The sequence below is a fragment of the Danio aesculapii genome, chromosome 3 (genome assembly GCF_903798145.1).
Source record: "Danio aesculapii chromosome 3, fDanAes4.1, whole genome shotgun sequence".
In the NCBI taxonomy this organism is placed as follows: Eukaryota; Metazoa; Chordata; class Actinopteri; order Cypriniformes; family Danionidae; genus Danio; species Danio aesculapii.
In genome coordinates, this window is record NC_079437.1 from 5,044,674 (window position 1) to 5,066,305 (window position 21,632).

At 39.9% G+C, this 21,632-nt stretch overlaps 1 protein-coding gene across 1 annotated transcript; it reads left to right on the plus strand.

Annotated features, from left to right (window-relative positions):
• The first annotated feature begins 3,633 nt into the window (after window positions 1–3,633).
• Window positions 3,634–17,242, plus strand: LOC130220717 (E3 ubiquitin-protein ligase TRIM35-like). Its single transcript, XM_056452944.1, has 5 exons — window positions 3,634–4,194; window positions 10,326–10,421; window positions 10,629–10,882; window positions 10,965–11,083; window positions 14,396–17,242. The coding sequence occupies exons 1-5, from the start codon at window positions 3,805–3,807 to the stop codon at window positions 15,124–15,126; spliced, it is 1,590 nt and encodes a 529-aa protein (XP_056308919.1). The 5' UTR covers window positions 3,634–3,804; the 3' UTR covers window positions 15,127–17,242.
• Window positions 17,243–21,632: the final 4,390 nt, after the last annotated feature.

Below are 21,632 nucleotides of genomic sequence, written 5' to 3' on the forward strand. Positions count from 1 at the left end.
ACCTTCATTAGTTGGATCAGCTGTGTTTGATTAGGGTTGGAGCAAAACTGTGCAGAGCTGCGGCCCTCCAGGAATCCAGTTTGAGACCTATGGTGTAGGTATTATGGTCTTCTTAACCATTTTCCCCAATATAAAGCCATTTAATAGAGTTGTTGTTTTAAAGAAAGGGTCATTATTTCAACATCATGACATTGACCCACAGATGGAGGATCTTCCTTGAGCCGTTAATTTGTAATTTTTTTCTGGTTGTTAGTAGTACATTAAGAGGTGTGTTAAAGAAAATATATGTTAAAGAAAAAATTAAGGACGAAGGTTTTTAAAGATTCATTTAAGATTTATTGCATTTATCTCCTTATTTCGATCTGTCCAGTAGTTGTAAATAATGTTACAGTCCGCAAAGATGTGATAATGGTCAGTCTTAGGCATTCAGCATTTACCAGCTGGTCTGATTTAATTTCAGTGTTATGGAAAACCGTTTCATTTTTTCCAAATAAATTCCGTCCATTAATCTCAATTGGTTTTCTGTGTTTTCCATGTAGTACAGTTATTGTTCATCTGCAAAATACCTATTGGGGATTCATTTTCAGGTGTTAAATAAATGTTGTTAAGATGTCTTCAAGGTGTTTAAAATGCATCTATTTTTTTCAGCAGACCTTTTATAGATTTTTATTAGACCCTTGAACACAGCAGATGTTTTCACGCTTAAAGACCTTTAAAATACATCTTGCAAATGTATGTGCTGTCTGTGTAAAAGCTTAATTATCTTAAGAAATGTCTTCATTTTTTACAGTATGAGAGTTTACTTCACTGTATCAAAGTCTTTCAAAATATTATTATTATTATTATTGATATTATTTTTATAAATGTAGTTATGCCAAAAAAAGTACTAAAGGGCTTTATATAATAGACAAGCTTGAATGTTTAAGAAAAGGACACAATGCTATTTAATTATGTTGTATTTTATTTACTTTATTTATAAAGCACAATATAACAACAGTCGTTGACCTTTGTGCTGTACACAATTGTATTAAAAGCTTTTTAATGTGCCTAATGTCTAAATGAAAAGCTCTATTATATTACTTTCAGAGAATTTGAAAGCAACATAAGAGAATTTAGACCTTTCCATATTTTGTAGATTTGAGGACACTATTAGTGATAAACATTCTGAAAATGTCCCATGATGAAGAATAAATGAAGTTTCACAGTCTAATTTCGAGAGGAGCACGTGATATGATTGACCGCAGCTGGTCTCTCATCTACAATCATTAGTTAGCCAATCAGATTAATCCAAACTCACTATAAGTAGCCTAGTAGATCTACTCCCTTATCCTCGTTTTCCAAAGAAACCCCCATCCACCCCATCTCCCCCTTTCTTACTTTACCACGGGGAGCTCTCGAGAACTACCTGATCTCGTACTTCACTTACATGCTCAATCAACCTGGCAGAAGACCTGAGCTTAATTATCTCTGAGCCCAGAGTTCTCTCCCGGGACAGCATGTCAAACCTGCTAACATTTGTCAAACAATATCTAAGTGTGAACTCTTGAAATCAGTAAAAGTGTTCATATTGTTTATTGTTAAAAACATTTGATGCAATGAAAGGTCATATGACCTGCCAGTTGCCAACTGATACCAACCAGTCACTGGTAGGACACCTGACCCACCAGCCAGCTGTTAACTGCCACCAGTCAGCCCCTGATAAGACACCTGACCCACCAGCCAGTTGTTAATGGCCACCACACAGCCACTGGTAGGACACCTGACCCACCAGCCAGTTGCTAATGCCCACCAAGCAGCCAATGATAGGACACCTGACCCACCAGCCAGTTGTTAATGGCTACCAAGCAGCCACTGATAGGATACCTGACCCACCAGCCAGTTGTTAATGGCCACCAAACAGCCACTGGCAGGACACCTGACCCACCAGCCAGTTGCTAATGCCCACCAAACAGCCACTGGTAGGACACCTGACCCACCAGCCAGTTGTTAATGGCCACCAAACAGCCACTGGTAGGACACCTGATCCACCAGCCAGTTGTTAATGGCTACCAAGCAGCCACTGATAGGACACCTGACCCACCAGCCAGTTGTTAATGGCTACCAAACAGCCACTGATAGGATACCTGACCCACCAGCCAGTTGCTAAAAGCCATCAACCAGGCTCTGGTAGGCCACTGGCAGGTCATGCTACCCGACAGTTGGAAACTGGTGGCTGCCACCAGCCACTGACATATCACGTGACCCACCACTGGCAGTTCCAGCCAGCCAGTTGAAGATTGAACCCCTACTGGAGTTTTTACCAGAATCCTGAAGTGCTTGACAAACAGATATCATTCAATGTTACTCAGTTTCTGTGAAAGAAATAATAATTTAAGAAAGATTTGATCTTGAAATTTAATGAGAAATAAATAAAACACTTGCAAATAATGTATATAAATGTTTTTTTTAGCTTAAAGGGCACATAGTTTACCCCTCTTTTCATATTTAATATAAGTCTTTTGTGTCCCCAGAATGTGTCTGTAAAGTTTCAGCTCAAAACACTCATCAGATTATTTATTAGAGCTGTTTGAAGTGTCTATATTATTGCTGGAAAAAAGGTTTTGCTGTTTTTATGTACTGGCCCTTTAAGGCTAGTCCTCCCCGCCCACCATTCCCACATGCTTGTCAGCAGTCGCCGCCCTCGGCTGCCTCAGGAAGCAGATCTCACATAACGTGTGTGAGAAATACTACAGTAAGAACTTTAACAATCAGTATTTAATGCAGTTTTTGTGGATTTGCTACAATGAGTCACACACAATGTCATTACAAAGTTCACACAAACACACAGCGAGGACACAAACACATACATACACACACACACACACACACACTTAGCTCAGACACGCAGACACACACACACACAGAGACAGAGAGAGAGAGAAAGAGAGAGACAGCCCGTTAAGCTTTGCATGATTGCAAGATTTTTATGTGACAGGCTACAGGTTAATCTCCACTGCTGTATGGATATCTCTTATATTAATGTACAAAATAAACCTGATTTAACGTCCACAAACCGGGACTGAAGCGTCTTCCTTTATAATTGTTCTGACACACGGCTGTGCTGATGAAGTGAATCTCTGTAATTCATTACACACATGCTCTGTTTTAAAACGTGTTAAACATGTGAAACTCACTCTTGATCACATTTGATGATGATTGATGATCCTAGCGAACTGAACAGACCTTTTATTCCCGGCTGCTTTGCGCTCGTCCTGTCTTGATGATATGATTATACACGTGACTACCGGGATATGTTAATGCGCACAGCTGTCAATCAATATTGGTGGGCGGGGGGACCGCACTCCTACGTAAAGTTGCGGTTGATCTGAAAACAGCTCCAATAGGTCCACCGTTTTTATGTTGTTAAATTTGGGAAAAAAAGGACTGGGTGTGTTTATTTCACCCCAATATGACAGTTTATACACTATACTTACACACATTTCTGTCCAAACAGCTTGAAATGTAGATTTTTCACCATAGGTGCCCTTTAAATCTGAATGCACTTTTGTTTAAATGTAAATAAATCATGGTTTTCCTGTCTTGTCTGTTGTAACAAACCCATGTGATCAGAAACTCCACCCTGTGGCAGCTCTGTACAGGGAAGAAACCGACTTAAGCCAAAACAAGTCACTGATCTGTGAGCGAAAGAGAAACACTTTCAGGAAGAATTTTTAGCACGTTTGTTTCAAGTTTACCTTTGCGATTCATTTTTGAAACCGTCATCCAGAAAGTGAAAGTGAAGTTACTTGAGCTTAAACTGTGAACATGGCTTCGCTGCATGTTTCTGCTGAAGAAATATCTTGTCCTGTGTGCTGTGAAATCTTCAAGGATCCTGTTATTTTATCCTGCAGTCACAGTTTCTGTAGAGAGTGTCTTCAGCAGTTCTGGAGAACTAAGGGCACTCGGGAGTGTCCCGTCTGCAGGAGAAGATCCTCGAGAGACGATCCTCCGAATAATCTTGTGTTAAGAAACTTGTGTGAATCCTTTCATAAGGAGAGGAAAGAGAGACCAGAGGAAATCTGCAGTTTACACGGTGAGAAACTCAAGCTCTTCTGTCTGGAGGACAAACAGCTGGTGTGTTTAGTGTGTATAACCTCACAACAACACGACAATCACAAATTCAGACCCATCGGTGAACTGGTGCCTGCTTATAAGGTAAGACACATTATTGTGTGTGTTGTTCATATATAAAGTAGTCATAAACCTCAATAACAGTATTGATGCAGTATTTCTTTCTGCCATTTTAATTGTCTTCATTTGACAGTTACTGTACGATGAAAAAGTATTTGCCTCTGATATATAAATAGTTATTGATCATTAATAAAACTTAAATCACTGGCTCTTGTATGAGTAAACGTTTTCTACTGAACAATTTTCGCCTGCAATAATGACTCTCCGTTCTTGGTAGCCTTGCATGTATTTCAGTGATAAGTTTCCTTTCACTTTTGCTTTGTGTGTTTCTGCTCATGCTCTGTGCTCAGTGTTGCCAGATGTAGCTGACTGATTCCAGCCCAAAAACTATCCAAAAACCGCCGAAATGCAAAATGACCCGGTCGGCAGAATCATGCTTGGATTTTCATGTTGTATTTCGCTACGTCCTCTAGTGTTCATGAGTGAGCACTGCAGCCGTAAAAACATAATAATCAGCACTCATGATTGTGTCAGCCAATATTATCTCCCTGCAAAATTGGAGGCTGTACTTTCAGGGCTTCATTCCTAAATCCGCATTTCTAGGACCGTAGTTTTAGGGCTACCTACCGAGTCGAGATATATCCCTGCGGGCCTGCAGCTGGATATTATTGAACCGAGTCCGAGAACCGCAGTCAGAGATGGATTTCCACGTCGTCAAAAAAGCCACCAAAGCAGTATTTCCACTCAGTTTTAACTACATTAGTTTCGTTTTTTGTGTTGTTGTTTTTTACAGTTCCATTACACCCAGATAAAATGTTTTTATTGCGATTAAACCTGGTGCTAGGAATGTTGAGAAGTTATTGTCTATAAGTAGCATAATATAATAAATCAGGTAAAACTGAACTGCTCTCTGTGTCTGAGAAGGATTAAGTTATTAAGAACAGGAATACGCTATTGTTTATCAATGTTTGCAACCTTTTCACTTATTAATTCAGTTTATTTCCTCTATAATGGATTTATTTTTACTTTGATTCTGCTATGAATTTAAATTCGTATTATCTGTTATAAATGTCCAGAGTAAAATACTTTATTAAATCGTCTCATATTATCTGGTAAATATGTCATCTATAAACGCAATCAGTTTCATCATTTATTATTTACTCATCCATTAAAGGTTTGTTCAGTTTCTCGATTTGAATGACAGTGTCCTGCTGCCACCTGCTGGGTGGTGTAAATTTGATATCTGTGCTATCTTTTAATTATTAAACTACAAATAATTTCATCATTGAATAACTCTGAATTAAAATGCATTCTTCTTAGTGTTTTTTAGCACTTGTAAATACGGAGTAAATATTTTACTTTCACTTTCTAACAACACTTCTGGGTCCATCTCTGCACTGCACACATACTGTAGATCTTTAAATACGATTATTATAATGACTTTGTTTGATTAGTTTTCTATTTCGTTTAATCTGAAGGATATATATATAGACCTAATAGTATATTGATATACTTAATTATATATTAAAATACCCTTACATATATAAATGTCAGAAAAGTGAACAGTATATGTGAATATTATGAATGTGTTTGTGAATCAGCTGTCCACCGTGAACAACCACAGTGAAACACCCACAGGGTAAAAAATTGTGTGACAATCTTTATTTGACAAATGCTGACAAGTACACACCAACTTCATCTGCAGCGTAGACAGCAACAACAAGCAATAGACATTTAAAGTCCCATTTTCTTGTTTCAAGAAGAAATCAGATCTGTACGTTTGTTTTTTGGATGTCAGATGTCTCACCTTGAATGCAGACAACAGAAGCTTACTCACAGTCTAACCGCATCTGCAGTAAACATACAGCAGATTGGGTGAGTTCTCTATTGGCCCCTTTCCACTGAGTGGTCTGGTATGGCAGGGGCTCCCAAACTTTTCAGCCCGAGACCCCCAAAATAGCAATGCCAGTCATTTGTGACCCCCAATATCCTCTGAGATGGTTATAAACATATAAACTTTGCACACACAATAGACCCAGGTCTATTTTTAGTTTAATTTTAAAGAACACCATTTGGAGATCATCCTTCATGTGCAGCTGTGGCCTATATTTATTTTTAATGTACATGAGTGCCCTAAAGGTGTCAAAGTTTAACATGGTGCCATAAAATCAATCTGCATCTGACACTATTGCTTTGTCTTTTAATATAACACAATCACCCCAGGAGAAAAATCGAAAGGCTCAAAAATCATGGCTTTTAATTTGCATGTTGTTTTTTTAATGTAACTATTACTAACATTTTTGTTCATTTATAGGTTATGGATAAAATATGGTCATTCTAATAGTTTAATAAAATGAATTAGATTTTTGGAAATCTTTGAGAACTATAGTGGTACGGTACTTTTTATGGGCGTTTGCCTGCCGTTCCACTTTTTCGGCACCCTTTGCACCAAGGGTACCAATAGGCGGAGCTAGACGTGCAGCTGAACGCTATTGGTTTACAGAGATAGGTCATTTGCTCACGCACCAAGCCAAAATGAAAACAAAGGAACCACGATGTTTTAAAAACACAGCTGAGATATTACACCGTAATAATATATACATATAATAACGAGTCATGGTCGACCCGAGCTCAAACAAACATTGTCGATGTCTTGATGAACAGCCACAAAGCCAAGAAGAACAAAATCTGCCGTGTCCTGTTTTTGTTTTACGAGGCCGTCTATAAGTGAGAGCGGTTTTCGCTTTGTCCAGAGAGCTCGCGATCGCATCTTTATTTGAAATAACGAACTTCTTGAGCTCATATTAATAACGTGCTCACGATCATTGAAGCGCTCTGATATCCAATCCTGTCAGAAAGGAACAAACGCGAGAGTGAAGCGCGAGTAAACAAAGGAGCAAATGATTCTTCTGCTACCTAAAACATGAACAAACTGCCATGTTTAACTATTATCATCACCTTTTGGATTATTATGAACTCAGAATACCAGATTTGCTCTCTAACAAGAGGCTGCTGAAGATTAAAGACAAAGTTTGCTCTGACTTTGGGTTATATTTAGTGTTGTTTTTGAACTCGAATAAGGCCTGAATGTATGCTGTGTGTAGTTCTTCTGTAGTTGGTAACATATTGGAGACTGTAAGGGGCTGTATGTGTCTATATATGTTCATTTATTTAGTTATTTAATATAATTACAGACGTTACAGTAGGTTATTTCACACTGTCATTGATCTGCAGTTATAATCAACTCATGTTCATAGAAAGGTTAGTAATGAACATTTATACACAAGTATTTGTTTCCTCTTAAAGCCTGGTTTATACTTCTGCGTCAAGTGATCAGTGTGACCCATGGCGCAAGCCTTGCGCGTAGCTGTGCATTTATACGTCTGTGTGCTGTTTCTGTTGCTCTGCCATACACTTCTGAAATGCTAGCTGGCAGTAGGTGTTTATGTTCCTCTGTGTCGAACGAAATATTCCCTCCAGTTTGAGACTACATGGGAAGGTGTGTGATGTTTATTATATTGAGTTGGTTAAAAAAAAAAAAACTTGTCTATTTGTGAAATTGATGGCCTTTTCAGGACAATTTAAAATGATTTAATGTTTTATTTAGTTAATTTCTTCATTATTTTTACACAGTTATGCTAATAATAATAATAATAAATAGCTCTGTTAGTCAGTTATTTAACAATGAAGGTTTTTTTTTAATGAATTTGAATTTATTTCTGCATATAATATACCAGTAAGTCCAAAAAATGTCACCATTGTTATGGGAGTTATAACATCAGGAACTACTATGCTCTTTAAAAATAGCAATCATCTTGTCGGCGCCAATAGCCTAGTGGTTAGTGCGTCGACATATAGCACCCAGGTGCTCGCGGCGACCCGAGTTCGATTCCCGGCTCGAGGTCCTTTGCCGATCCTTCCCCTATCTCTGCTCCTCACACTTTCCTGTCTGTTAATCTCCACTGTCCTGTCAATAAAGGTGAAAACCCCTAAAAAATAATTATAAAAAAATAAAAAAATAAAAATAATAAAAAAAAAATAGCAATCATCTTTCCTCCTAAAAAAGCGTACCTTTCTGATCCGACAGAGATGATTATAGGTCAAATTAGTTTTTCTTTTATTGAAAAAAATGGTTACATTGTGCCCTGTAATCTCTTATTAAAATAATATATTTAGAGATTTGATTTGGGGAAAATATGATCTTTGCAACAAACATATTTCCTCACCAACAAGGTCAAAGAAGTGTCCCTTAAATTAATCAACAAGTTTTATCCTACAGAATAATTTTTGAAAAAGTTTCATTCTAATATTGATGTAAAATCTTCATCGAAACTGTTTTGCATTTATTTTGGGGGTGTAATTATACTGTACAATTTTGGAAACATTGGCTCGTTTATTGATGATACATATTTGTGTTATTTGTGCTCTGTTTGTGTTTTCTCTCTCTCGCTTTGCTCTCCCATATCTGCTTTCATTATTCACAGGTTCCGTTCATTGGTCTATTCAGCTGTCAGTCATTTCTCCCCCGGTTACGTCATTCTTACGTCACATCCAATAAGCAAAGACCACCCACAATAAAAGCGCGCGCCAGACCACTCACCAGCCTCTCTCTCTCTCTCTTTTCCCTTTCTTGTCTTGTTTTCTTGTTGCGTTACGAAAAAACCCGTTTAACTGTGTATTTTGTTGTTGCCCATTTCTGTGTGCACGTTATCCGTCCGTTAATTGTAGATCCCTCCATTTCTCTGTTTAAACGTTGTTTACGAGGCTTGGACGAAGCGGACAGGTAAGAAGGTCACGTGACATACATTTTGCAACACTTAGGGCTACTCTTCTGTTTAGTACATTAGGTTAGGGGCGAGCGCCACCCCTTGTACTTTTGGATACATAGATAGAATAGACAGTCAGGACTCGGAAGACTCTTCGCGTGCTAATTATTTTGTTTCACATAGTTAGTTAGCTAGATGCTTCTGGGAAGTTTAGTTTGGGTTTTGTTCTTTTCGTTTCTTTAGCGCTGCCCACGTCCCTTCTGCCAGCTCTCCTGTCTTTGTATTTGTTTCAGTGTTGTAAATATTGTAAATAGTATATTTTTGCCTTACTTTATTTTCTTTATTTTGGATTTATTCGTTGTTTTTGTTCACTTTGGGAAATATAAATAAAATCACAATTTTGGTATTATTTTGGTTGTCTTTTGCACTTATTTACTGTTGTTATAAATATATTTTAATTACACCTAAATGTCAAACCCCACCATCCCCTGGACCAACATCAGGGGTTTGTAACAATTAATGATAAAATACAACGAGATGTTTCTGTTACTTTTAAAGAACTTACTTTTGGTTATTATGAATCTGCCTCTACTAAGAGAAATGCTAGTTTTGTTATAAATTTAATTTATTTTCTTTGTAAATTCCATATCCACAAGTGCAAATATACTAATACCCAGTGGGGGAAAGAGTACGGAAAGTCATACTCAAGTAAAAGTACCATTACCTGCCTAAAAATGTAGTGCAAGTAGAGTAAAAGTATCTATTGTAAACATTACTCAAACTAGGAGTAAAAAGTAACCCTTTCAATAGTACTCAAGAGTAGTGAGTATTACACTGTAGAAGAATGTTGAGGCATTTACATGTAATTTGTGGATGTGTGTAAACGTAACATTCTGTAGTGCAATAACTAATATTGCCCAGCAGGAACACACATAAGACATTAATATTAGGTTAGATTTAGGTCAGGTGACCAAAATTGAATGTCTAGCCAGCATCTAAGGACAACATTATTTTGATGTCTAATAATGACGTTGATATTTGGTTGATTTTAGGTTGTTAGAAAGTGACCAAAATCCAACGTCGAGCCAACATCTTAAGCCAACGTCATATTGACGTCAAATACTGACATTTATTCATCAGGTATGACAACTAAAATCCAACGTCTGATAGACATCATAGTGGTGACATCCACACAACATTAAGCTGCAACATCATTAGACGTTGATATTTGGTTGATTTTAGGTTAGACGTTGGACATTGACGTTGGCATGACGTCCCAGAGTGGCAGAAGATGAACGGATAGATGGGGGCAAATACTTTTTCACAGTCCTGTATCTTGGTATTCTCTACTTTAAGTGTTGTTGTTCTGTGTTTGCTTTTTCATTTCAGGAGGAGCTCAATACTGCACTAAAGACCACACGAAAAAAGTGTAAACAAAATGAAGAAATGAGAGTAGAGTTTGAGAAAACAGTTCAACACATCACAGTAAGAAAATACAATGAAGAGTCATTTATATTCCCACTCTAATCACATATGCAATCATGATTATTAATTATATTGACTATAATTTACATTAGGTTCTTATTTTATTATGCTATATGTTGGTATCTGAGTTTATCTCCAATATCATTGATGAGATGTGTTGATGTGAGCTGATTTAGATGACTGAAGTGTCTGTGATTTTTCTTTCAGGATCAAGCCGATGACACCGAGCATCAGATTAAACAGCAGTTTGAGAAGCTTCATCAGTTTCTCCGAGATGAAGAAGAAGCTACAATCACTGCACTGAGGAAGGAAGAGAAGCAGAAGAAGCAGATGATGAAGGAGAAGCTGGAGGAGATCAACACACACATCTCAGCTCTTTCACACATAATCAGTGACACGGAGGAGATGCTGAAAGCCAATGACGTCTGCTTTCTGAAGGAGTTTCCAGGCTTAATGGAAAGGTGAGTGATCTGCTGCTGTCTCTGCTCTCTCTGCTTCTGAACCCAAAGCCACTGCAGTTCTGACTCCTGAATGTTCTTCCAGAGTCCAGATCTCACAGCCGGATCCACAGATGCCTTCTGGAGCTTTGATTCATGTGTCTCAGTACTTGGGGAACTTGCAGGACAAAGTCTGGAGGAAGATGCAGGACATCGTCCACTACAGTAAGAATCTACACTACAGCAACTGCACAGACGGTGTTCATGACACTAAAGTTTTAGACTTGTTAGTTGCTCTGGATAAAAGTTTATGCAACTCATCACAGAGTACACTAGCTCGTGTACTCTGTCATATACACACACACTCATACATTACGGCCAGTTTTGTTCATGCAGTTCACCTATAGCACATATCTTTGGACTGGGGGGGAAACTGGAGCACCTGGAGGAATAGCCCACAAACCCAGGAAGAACATGCAAACTCCGCACAGAAATGCCTCCTGGCCCAGCCGTCACTGGAGCTGCATTGATCAGCTAATGGATGCGAGTTTGAAACACTCCAGTGTCCCTGTATCTGTGTTTGCACTTGGTGAACAGTGATTAACAGTGGTTAACTGTTAACATTCATGGCTAATCCCCAGTGTTTGGAGTAATGCGTTACAAAAGTAATGTATTACAGTAACGTATAACATTTTCCTGTAACGCAGTAGTGTAACCGTATGTTCACACCGAAGGTGGTGAGAACGTTAAAGGTCGCTCTGGCCACCCTGGCGACAACGCTGTCTGCCTTCAGCTCCGGCGGCGAGAGCGTCAAAATTCTACACATTGATCTCGTATTTAAAGGAGCCGTTGCAGCATATCAGTTACATTCCTGCATATAACATGCTTTCTAGCATGAAAATTTTGCGCACTTTTTATTAAATTCATTTAACAATAGAAGATCGAGTTGCATGTGGTGCGGCTTTGCTCCACTTGATTATCCAATGTGTCCATATGTCTGAAACATCCTGAAGCAGCAACACTGTTTTATATTGTCGCATGAGATTCACGCTTTTTGTAAAGATGAATATATCTAACATTAATGCACATCAGTAACTCGCCAGTGACTTGTTTAAAGTATGTTCCTGTAAGAAAAACATTGGAAATGATTGGAAATCCGGCGACCGCAATAATCAAACCTTTGGGAACTACTGTGGTCAGAACCAAAGTTCACAGTGACTGTGCTCTCTGGATTCCTCTCAAGTGGTGGACTTCTTCATTCTGATTGGTTGCCACCGAACCGCGTCACAGCTCATTACCATAAAGTTGACTTGATTTCAACTCTCCTCGACGCCCACACCAGTGAAGACGCGCCGCTCCTTGCCGCTTGGCGCCGCCGGTTCCCATTGAAAATGAATGACTTCCGGCTACTTTGACACTCTCGCCGCTTTTGGTGTGAAAGTACAGTAAGGCATTACTAAAACATTTTCAGTAATATTTAACTTGGCACGTGCATTACAACAAACTTTTCGCCTGCAAGACATTAACAAATAAAAAATACAGCAGTTCTGTTTCCTGTTTGTGGTTAGTGAATATACGTGTGTGTTGTCATTAGAATCCAAGAGAATCCAGACTGGAGGGGAGTTCATTTGAGAAAAGCTCCTCCCTTAATTCGGCAGAGAGACCGTCCAAAAACGGGCAACAAGGGCTGGCTCGTTCCACTTGCTGGTCGCCGCCAGCGTACGGAACTGAATGGCAAAATCGGCCACTGACCTTCCACCCTGTCAAAGCGCCGCGAGTTGACGTGAAGCCTCTCCTACCAGAGCGGATCTGTCGAATACCTTCAGCATCTCCTCCTTAAAGGATGCGTAATGAGAGCAGCAATCTGATTCAGCCTCCCAGACGGTGACTCCCCATTCTCTAGCCCGTCTGATGAAGAGAGAGAGGACAAAGGCGACTCTGGAGCGATCGGTGGCATATGTAGATGGCTGGAGCGAAAACACCACCTCGCACTGTGTCAGAAATGACCAACACTATGTGGGTTGACCCGCATAGCGTGGGGGATTGTTAGGCATGTGTTGGTGATCAGCATTAGATCGGTCCCACAGGTGAAGTCTGTGCAGCTGGTTAGTGAGTTCAGTTACCTGCGCTGAAAGACTATCCACGGCGTATCTGGTGGCGGAGAGTTCCTCTTCGTGGGAGCCTAGCATTGCGCCCTGGTGTGCAACAGCGAAGCGTATGGCACCTCCCTCAGCCAAATCTATCTGGTCAGTTTATTCTGTCACAGAACAGAATGCAGAACATAAATAATGCAGTTAAACAGAATTTATTGTTCAAAAGAGAGTCAAAACAAGGCTGTCTGTCAATGACATGACACAGAGTTGGATCTTCAGAAGGTAACGTAAAAGGCCACCCACTCGGCCGTGAGAGAGAGATAAAGGTTGGTTGGTTCTGTGAGCCCACTACTGCGATGAGGAGAACGTCTGACCTCCGGGTGCTGAAAGTCAGAGCACATTCACCGATGAGAGCGCACTTCAATAGAGCTCAGCCAATTTGTACACGGAGCGAACAGCAAGACAAGACAGGGCTGGACAGAAAGACACAGGTTAGTTACGTGCACTTAGGGTAACGCACAAAGTAACAATAAACCGACAACAGAGGGAATGAAAAGGAGAAAGATATAGGAATGCCAATAAGGGTAAAGCAAGAACAGGTGACTGGTGATCAGCGCTCTCTGATTACAAGAGCTAACAGCTGAGAGCAGGACACAGAGGGAAAAGAGCAACAATAAGAAAAGAAAGAAATCTGCATCTTGTCATGGCATTGGAGTTCACATGTAGGCCTGTTGTGTCTAATATGAATATAGTCAAGCTGTTCACAGATATTGCCAGATAATCACTTTACCTCTACTGTACTTTTAACAGACTTAGATCATTTGTGATTCTGACTGTCATCCTTTCTTGCATTGTCTTGAGCCTGACGTTGCCAAATACATACTATATTGTTAGTAGCCTGGATAGGTCACCGTCATTGTGCTACATCATATCGCTTTCTACTGGATGTAAAATTTTCTGCAGTACATTTAGTCATTTTATAATGTTAAGGTCTAATTATGTAGTTATTTTAGTGAAAGTAACTAAAAAGTAATATAAGAGTCAGGTAACATTACAATTCTGAGACAGTAATACTGATATGTAAGGGATTACTTTTAAAATAAGAGTAGCAAGTAATCTGAAATGTATTACAGTTTGGAAGTAACTTGCACAACACTGCTAATCACAGTCATTTCTATTGAGTACATGAACAAAAATGGTCAATCAGGGGTGTTTCGGAATGTGCTCAACAGCGCTCAAATGTTAGCAAGAATGAACGTTTCTAAAATTTCAGTGCTGATTGATACTGAACTCGATATTTTAGACAACCCCGCAACTAATAACGCTGACAGTGATCAGAGGAAAATCTCAAAATCATGCCATAATAATATGTGTACAGTTCACTCTTGATGGTTAAACAGTGTGAACATGAGAATAAAAGCAGCTGTTGATTGTGTCTCTTCAGCTCCTGTGATTCTGGACCCAAACACGGCTCATCCGAGTGTCATCTTGTCTGATAATCTGATCAGCATGAGGGAGACTGAGGACGAACGTTTGTTTCCTGATAATCCAGAGAGGTTTGGTTGGTTTCCATGTGTTGTGGGTTCAGAGGGTTTTAGCTCAGGAAAACACAGCTGGGATGTGGAGGTGAAGGAGAGTCGATGCTGGAGTGTCGGAGTAACAACAGCATCAAACCAGAGGAAGGGAAAAGTTTTCTTTAACACTGATGTCTGGAGTGTGAGGTATCAGGAGGATGAGCAGAATTTGAAGGAAGAAGAGGATGTGGAGGATGGTGAAGATGATAAAGATGATAAAGATGAGGGTGGTGATGATGAAGATGATGATGAAGATGATAAAGATGGGGGTGGTGATGATGAAGATGATGATGTAAATGATAAAGATGATGGTGATGATGAAGACGATGGGGATAATGATGATGATGCAGCAGAGGATTCACAACACCCGAATGTGTCCAATTGGTTTGACATTGAACAGAAGCTGGAGTGTGTGAGAGTGGAGCTGGATTATGACAGAGGAACTGTGTGTTTCTCTGATCCTCTAACTGACACACATCTACACACATTCACAGCCGCCTTCACTGACACCGTCTTTCCTTTCTTTTCTTCTCGTGACCGTCTGAAGATCCTCCCAGTTAAAGTTTTCACCTGCAATTCTGGACCATGTGTTATCATGTGATCCACATCAATTCGATTAATGTTTATTATAGAAGCGTTTTTCACAGGGTTGTGTCAAAGCATCTTAATGTAGATGAAGAAAAGAGAATAAAAACCAATGACAGCATTTCAGATTGTAAAACATTCTATGGAGTTAGTTTGGTATCTAAAGTATTTCACGCAAAAGACACGATGTACACATGCGTAGCCAAATTCACGTGCGTAAAACCAAATTCACGTGCGTAACATATTTATACATATTCACAAAAACAATTCACGTGCACAAAATAAAAATACATATTCATAAAATACGTTTCACAAAGGCAAAACACCATTAGCAAATGTATGAGAGTGTACAAAAAGTTTTGAAAGTTTAAAACTTGCGAGTTCATTCTGAATGAGAATGTGCAACTCCTCTTTCACGTACGACTCCTCCTGGATACGACTGTGTGTGTATTTTGAGACTGTCCTAACAGAAGCAGGCAACTCGTACCTTTCAGCCAATCAGATGAGAGCTGTAATCGATGTCACCCACTCTGCGCTCCATTTGCATCGTGTCTTTTGCGTGAGTCTATTCTGTTTCCATACATTTCAGCATATCAGACAGGGATGAGAGTAGTGCAGAGTGCTGGTTAAAGTGGTTCTAGTTAAATTTGATCTTGCAGATTCGCACTCTATAACATCAGAAAGGTCCGACCCTTCCTATCTAAACATGCAGCTCAACTCATTGTTCAAGCTCTTGTTCTCTCCAAACTGGATTATTGCAACTCTCTACTAGCCGGGCTTCCAGCTAACTCTATCAAACCTCTTCAGCTGCTTCAGAACGCAGCAGCACGAGTGGTCTTTGATGAACCCAAAAGAGCACATGTCACTCCGCTACTCACCCGTTTGCACTGGCTGCAAGTTGCTGCTCGCATCAAATTCAAAGCTCTGATGTTTGCTTACAAAGCGACCTCTGGCTTTGCTCCTTCGTATCTGCTCTCACTTCTGCAGATGTATGTCCCCTTCAGAAACTTGCGTTCTGTGAATGAACGTCGCCCTGTGGTTCCATCCCTACTTGCTGTCTTCAAGAAACGACCAAAAGCTCAACTATTTAATCTCCACTTTCCTTCCTAATCTATAACTGCCTCTCTGGTTATATGAGCAGACTGAGGATAAAACCAGGAGTATATGCAAGCTGAGACTGCATGCAATGCTTTTAATGTGTACCACTGACCCCGGCCCTCACAGTGACGTCACTAGGTCTATTGAGTGCTTGTGTCTGAGATTGCATGTCTAGATATTGCATGTACAAGTCTGCAGCCAGATGCTATTGGTTTTACTTTCTTTTAGCATCTGTGAACTAATAATGTTGACCAGCGCCACCTCCTGGATGGTTTATTTAAAGCATGCAACTGCTGCAGCCCATTGTGTTTTACCCTCACTGTTAGATGATAGTAATAAATGAAATGTCTTTTCCGGTGTGAGACCCGCTTTATATTGTGGGTCTTATTCATCTTAACTCGTGTTATTTAAGTAGGAATCGGGTTTAAAGAGGTGGCGGAGGGATGCTGAAAGTCGAGAGAATATGGAGGTCGGACATGCTTGGTTATTGATAGGGCTTCGGTTTCCGAAGATCTCCTATTTTACCCCTTTTCCAAGATGTAAGATAAGTCTTTGGTGTCTCCAGAATGTGTGTGTAAAGTTTCAGCTCAAAACAGCCATCAGATCATTTATTATACCCTGCTGAATATGTCAATGTTGGGGTCTGAGGAAATTGTTGCTGTTTTTGTTGCCTGTGTCTTTAAATGCAAATTAGCTGGCTCTGTTCCCGCCCACTGTTATTACATGTTTGTTACTCGTGCTGTCACATCAGATAAACAGCAGTCGGTGACAGAGACAGACATGGATGAAGCAGAGATACAGTTTATATGTTATTTGATGTATTTGTGGTGGTTTATTCAAGCCTTTCTACAATAATGAGTCACACAAATGCTTTTAATGCTTAAATTCACAGTACACACACACACACGTTTAGCTTTGCACTGTTTTTGCATGTCTGCTAGCAACATTTGTAACAGGATATCAGTTATTATACACTGCTGTATGGATATCCATTATGCTACTGAACAAAATAAATCAGATTTAATATCAACAAACCAGGACTCTTGTTGTGTGATTGAAGCATTCTCACATATAGTTGCACTGAAAGTATGCGGATGTAGTGATTCCAGCGGTTATGAATCACATAGAGATTTTACTTTAATTTCTAACAAACATGCTCTGTTTTTAAAATGTTTTAAACTTGTAAAACTCTTTCGTGAGCTGCAGCTGATCACAGAGAGTTGAACAGATCTTTTAATCACAGTTTCTTTGCAAATCCTGTAATGTGGACATGTTTATATGTGTTACTATGGACACGTAAATACACGCCTGTCAATCAATTTGGTGGGCGGAGAATACCAATCGATTTTCTCTCATCAGGGTTTGATTGACAGAGTCAACATAACTAAAGAGCGCCTGTATTAAAGGGCCACGAAACAGTCAGAAAAAGTCAGGAAAGTGGGCGTGTCCAGCTCTGTTAAGGGGGAGTGTCGGAAGAGGGAAGGTGCATAAAAATTTGCGTAAAAATGGGAGTGTCGGTTTGGGCACATGCTGATTTTCACAGAGGCAAAACACACTCACACACAAGGGGGAGAAAGGCCGTGACTGTGTTTACATGGACATCAGTAATCGAATTATTTAACAATTTATTAAATGGTGGGCTTTAACTGCAGTTTGGCACTTTCATTCAGGAATTTCATTCATATCCCTCATGACGAGATATCTGATTCGAGGAGCTGCTGGAAGCGTGTATTTTTATGAGAGGAATGAGAGGAAAAAAACTCTGCATTTCTCAGTAACTTGGATGCACTCGGTAGGTAGCGCCAGAAAGCCGTGTGTGTTATTCCTGTCACAAAATGTGTTGTAAATCCTACACGATGGTAATAGTTTGATAGCTGTGTTTACATGTTTACTCTCAGAGAGCAGCATTTACAGCAGATTTTTCAGCCCATAATATTGTAGTGATATTATGTAGTGACGTACTGTAAACTTTAGTAACTTAGAAATCATTTGACTAAGGTCTGTCTTTAAACACTGAAAGAGTACTGCTGACGATACGAACTAACTTTTCCAACATAAACAAACAAAGACCACTGATCACACACTTACCAAATCTGTAGAGACAGGACAATCAATATCAACTGGAGCTGCGTCTTTATTAAAAGGAGACGAGCAGCAAATCCAGATTTCACCATTTCCAGATGAGAAAAGCTCTCGGGTAAACAATGTTCCTTAGACACGTATTTCTGTCGCGTGCACTGTGATCCACACGTGAGTCCAGCTGCGCTCTCATAGCGGGAAATGAAAACAAAACCTTCCTTGCAGCAAATTATAAAAGCAACACTGACAACCCGTATCTCCAAACAATTCTTGTTCACCCACTTGTCTTGGCAGCACAACGTGGCGTCTCTCTGCAGTCTGAACACTGTACAGGTAAAACAGTCTTCGAAGCTATCATGCATATTAATGAAGTTGCACCGCATACACAATAGAGCGCGCCGATTGGTTTGAGCAAAGTCTTACGCCTGTTTCACCCCGCAAGGGAAAGCAGAGCGTGCGCAGCGCGTATGGAGAGCAGAAGCAGCACGCAGGCATTTGCCTTTCAAACCAGCTGCGTTTGCAGCGCGCATCTCTTCGGCAGATGCTGCAGAGATCAATCTATCTCTGTCTATTCTATCTAGTTACATCTCTCTCTATATATATATACAAATACACTTTTAAAAAAACTTTTCATCTGCACCACGGCTCACGGAAACCTCCTCCTATGATGTTTCTTTAACTTGCAAGTCTTTATTTTACAAATGATATAGATCATACAGTACTGTGTGCTTCTCAAGCTCTATGAGGAGTGTCTCATGTCTGGTGCACTCAGAAGACAGTCGCCTGTGATATCACGTCATTTGGTTTTGATTGTCAGGTTGTTGTAGGCCTAGTTATAATAATATTTATTCAATATGGTTATAATGATATTTATACATGATCAGACTAGTGTTACTTTCTCCGCTTCAGTAATGTCCAGCGGCAGAGTAACAGCTCGTGCAAAAGATGAGACGGACAAAAGTAATCAATGCATGCCCTTCTTTTACTTATTTTCGTCTCGTCAGGTTCACAGTGCAAACAGCTCCCGGGTGGAATAACTTGAGTGAACATAAAACAAAGCCGAATAAAGCTTTATTCCTCTGCTTCAGCTCCACAGCACACGCGTCGAACTAAACTACCCACAATACACTTCGCTATGGACTACAATATTAATAAATATTTCGGGCCTGAATAAATGCTTGTTGCAGTTTTTAATCGTTTCAGTTCATTTGATTGACTTTATATATAAATCAGTGGAAATTATTACCGCATTAATTGGGTAAAATTGCTACTTACTGTTATTCAATGTGTTTTGGTCATTAATAATGCACTGTCACTTTAATTGAGCGTGAGCAGCTCGGCAAAAATAGACCCAGCGCCGAAACTATCACGGCACTGCTGCTTCAGCGACGCTCACGCCTCGCACTGACGCCCTGCTGCTGCGTGCGGTATGGAAGCTCTAATCTGTTAACATGGACGTCGAAAAAACACGCGCTGCTCACGCGCTGCTGACGCTTGCGGTGTGAAACAGGCTTTACTCATGAATGAATGCAGCACACTCAGAGACGTCACGATGCACTCGCAGGTACAGACAGCCAGTCTACACACTGGAATAAATGCAAGTATCTAATCGGCGTGACGCAGCTTTAAAAATTCGTTCCAAACCAGAAGAACGAATTTGCTGGAAATAACACAAAAACAACCAATTTTCACTTTTTAGTGTAATATACGTGTCCTAATAGTGTTTATAGCAGTGTGGGACACATATACGACTGTCAACAGCTCATAACATGTGTTTTGGTGTTTCGTGACCCTTTAACAGCTTGAATGGCGTAGCGTGTAAAATGCAGGGCAACATATTTTGACGTGATTGATCACCAACCCGGTTCGAATCCAACGTCTGATGAACACGTTCTTCTTTTTCCGCCACATTACAGATCAGATTGGAAATACTTCTCTATTTTTAATAGAAAGAAAATATTTTTGTTTAAAAGTGAAAATAATGAAAAAGTCAGAAGTGCCTCTTGAGTATTTATTAAGGTTTAGCCTATTTCGTGTGTGAACAGCATCTAAATAGTGATTTTAAATAATCCATAAACATGGCGTTAAACGTTAACCACATTAATAGAAGTCATTTGTATTTACAATGTTAGTCCCCCTACTTCACCCATATTCTCTGACCTCATGGCCCCTTTCTAGAACATTTAATAGATGGCACATACCTTAATAAAGGTGCCTCTTTCTCTGTAAAAATCACCTATATATTTTCCTCTTAGCAAATAGTCACCACTCAATATTAGTATTATTATTATCATTATATTTACATTTTCAGAAAATGACATCATCAATAAAAAGTTTTTTTTTCCTTTTTTTAAAGGGCACATAGTTGACCTCTTTTTTATGATTTAATATTAATATTATGGTTCTTCTGAGTGTGTCAGTTTAGGTTCAGTTTAAAACACAATTCAGATTGTTTTATTATAATGTGTTAAAAAGTGTCATGTTGGGGGCGTGTCCACAGTTCGCTGATATAGGGGTGTGTTGCTTTACATGTAGACTAGTTTCGGCTTCCCGCCAACGTAACAAGGGGGTGGAGCCATGAGCTCACCCGCTCTGCGTTTGCAACAGAAAGAAAGACTGAGAGAAGGAGAAGGAGTGAGAGGACCCGCATTCAGTCGTACATGTACGACTCTGACACAGACCAAGCAGAGAGTACAAAATCATTTGTGTCTTTGTACAGTTTTACAGCCAACTGTGTGCTAGTTTCATGTGCCGAGCTTGTACACCGAGACTAATAACCTCGCACACTGAATTAACTTTGACTGAGGCACGGGATGCGCCGCTCGAAGCCGCGACACGGCACACCAGACACTCTCTGTGGCGCGGCAGAAACATCAAGTGTCCCGAATCGTCGCGCCGTTGTGTGTACCCTGATAGAAACCTATGTTTAGAACTCTAAAACGCATGGCACAGTGTCAGGTGTAGCAGCACCTAGTTAAGATCACAGGGAGCTTCTGTGATTGCGAGAAATACAAACGGCTGAAGTATAAGGTAGACTCAATGAGAAGTACACATGTTTGCAAACCTACCTAAAGATACAACCAATAATTCTGATTAGAGCGATAATGTGGAGAATATTGATCTTGTGTTGAGCCCAATGAGCCTTAATCTAAAAATAGAGCTAGGGTGTTCCTTTAGTGATATCGCTTCAACTCACGCTGAAAATGGCGGACGTGAATCAACACACTGAGGATATGATGACGCGCCTGTCAATCAATATTGGTGGACGAGGGGACCGCTCTCCTACGTAAAGTTGCGGTCGGTCTGAAAACCGCTCCAATTGGTCCACCGTTTTTTATGTTGTTA

What these genes read in the sequence shown, in the direction of transcription:
- LOC130220717 (XM_056452944.1), top strand. Translation starts at nt 3,805, where the DNA reads ATGGCTTCGCTGCATGTTTCTGCTGAAGAAATATCTTGTCCTGTGTGC. An exon ending in AACTGGTGCCTGCTTATAAG is followed by an intron (nt 4,195 to 10,325) that starts GTAAGACACATT and finishes TTTTCATTTCAG; the next exon opens with GAGGAGCTCAATACTGCACT. An exon ending in GCAGGACATCGTCCACTACA is followed by an intron (nt 11,084 to 14,395) that starts GTAAGAATCTAC and finishes GTGTCTCTTCAG; the next exon opens with CTCCTGTGATTCTGGACCCA.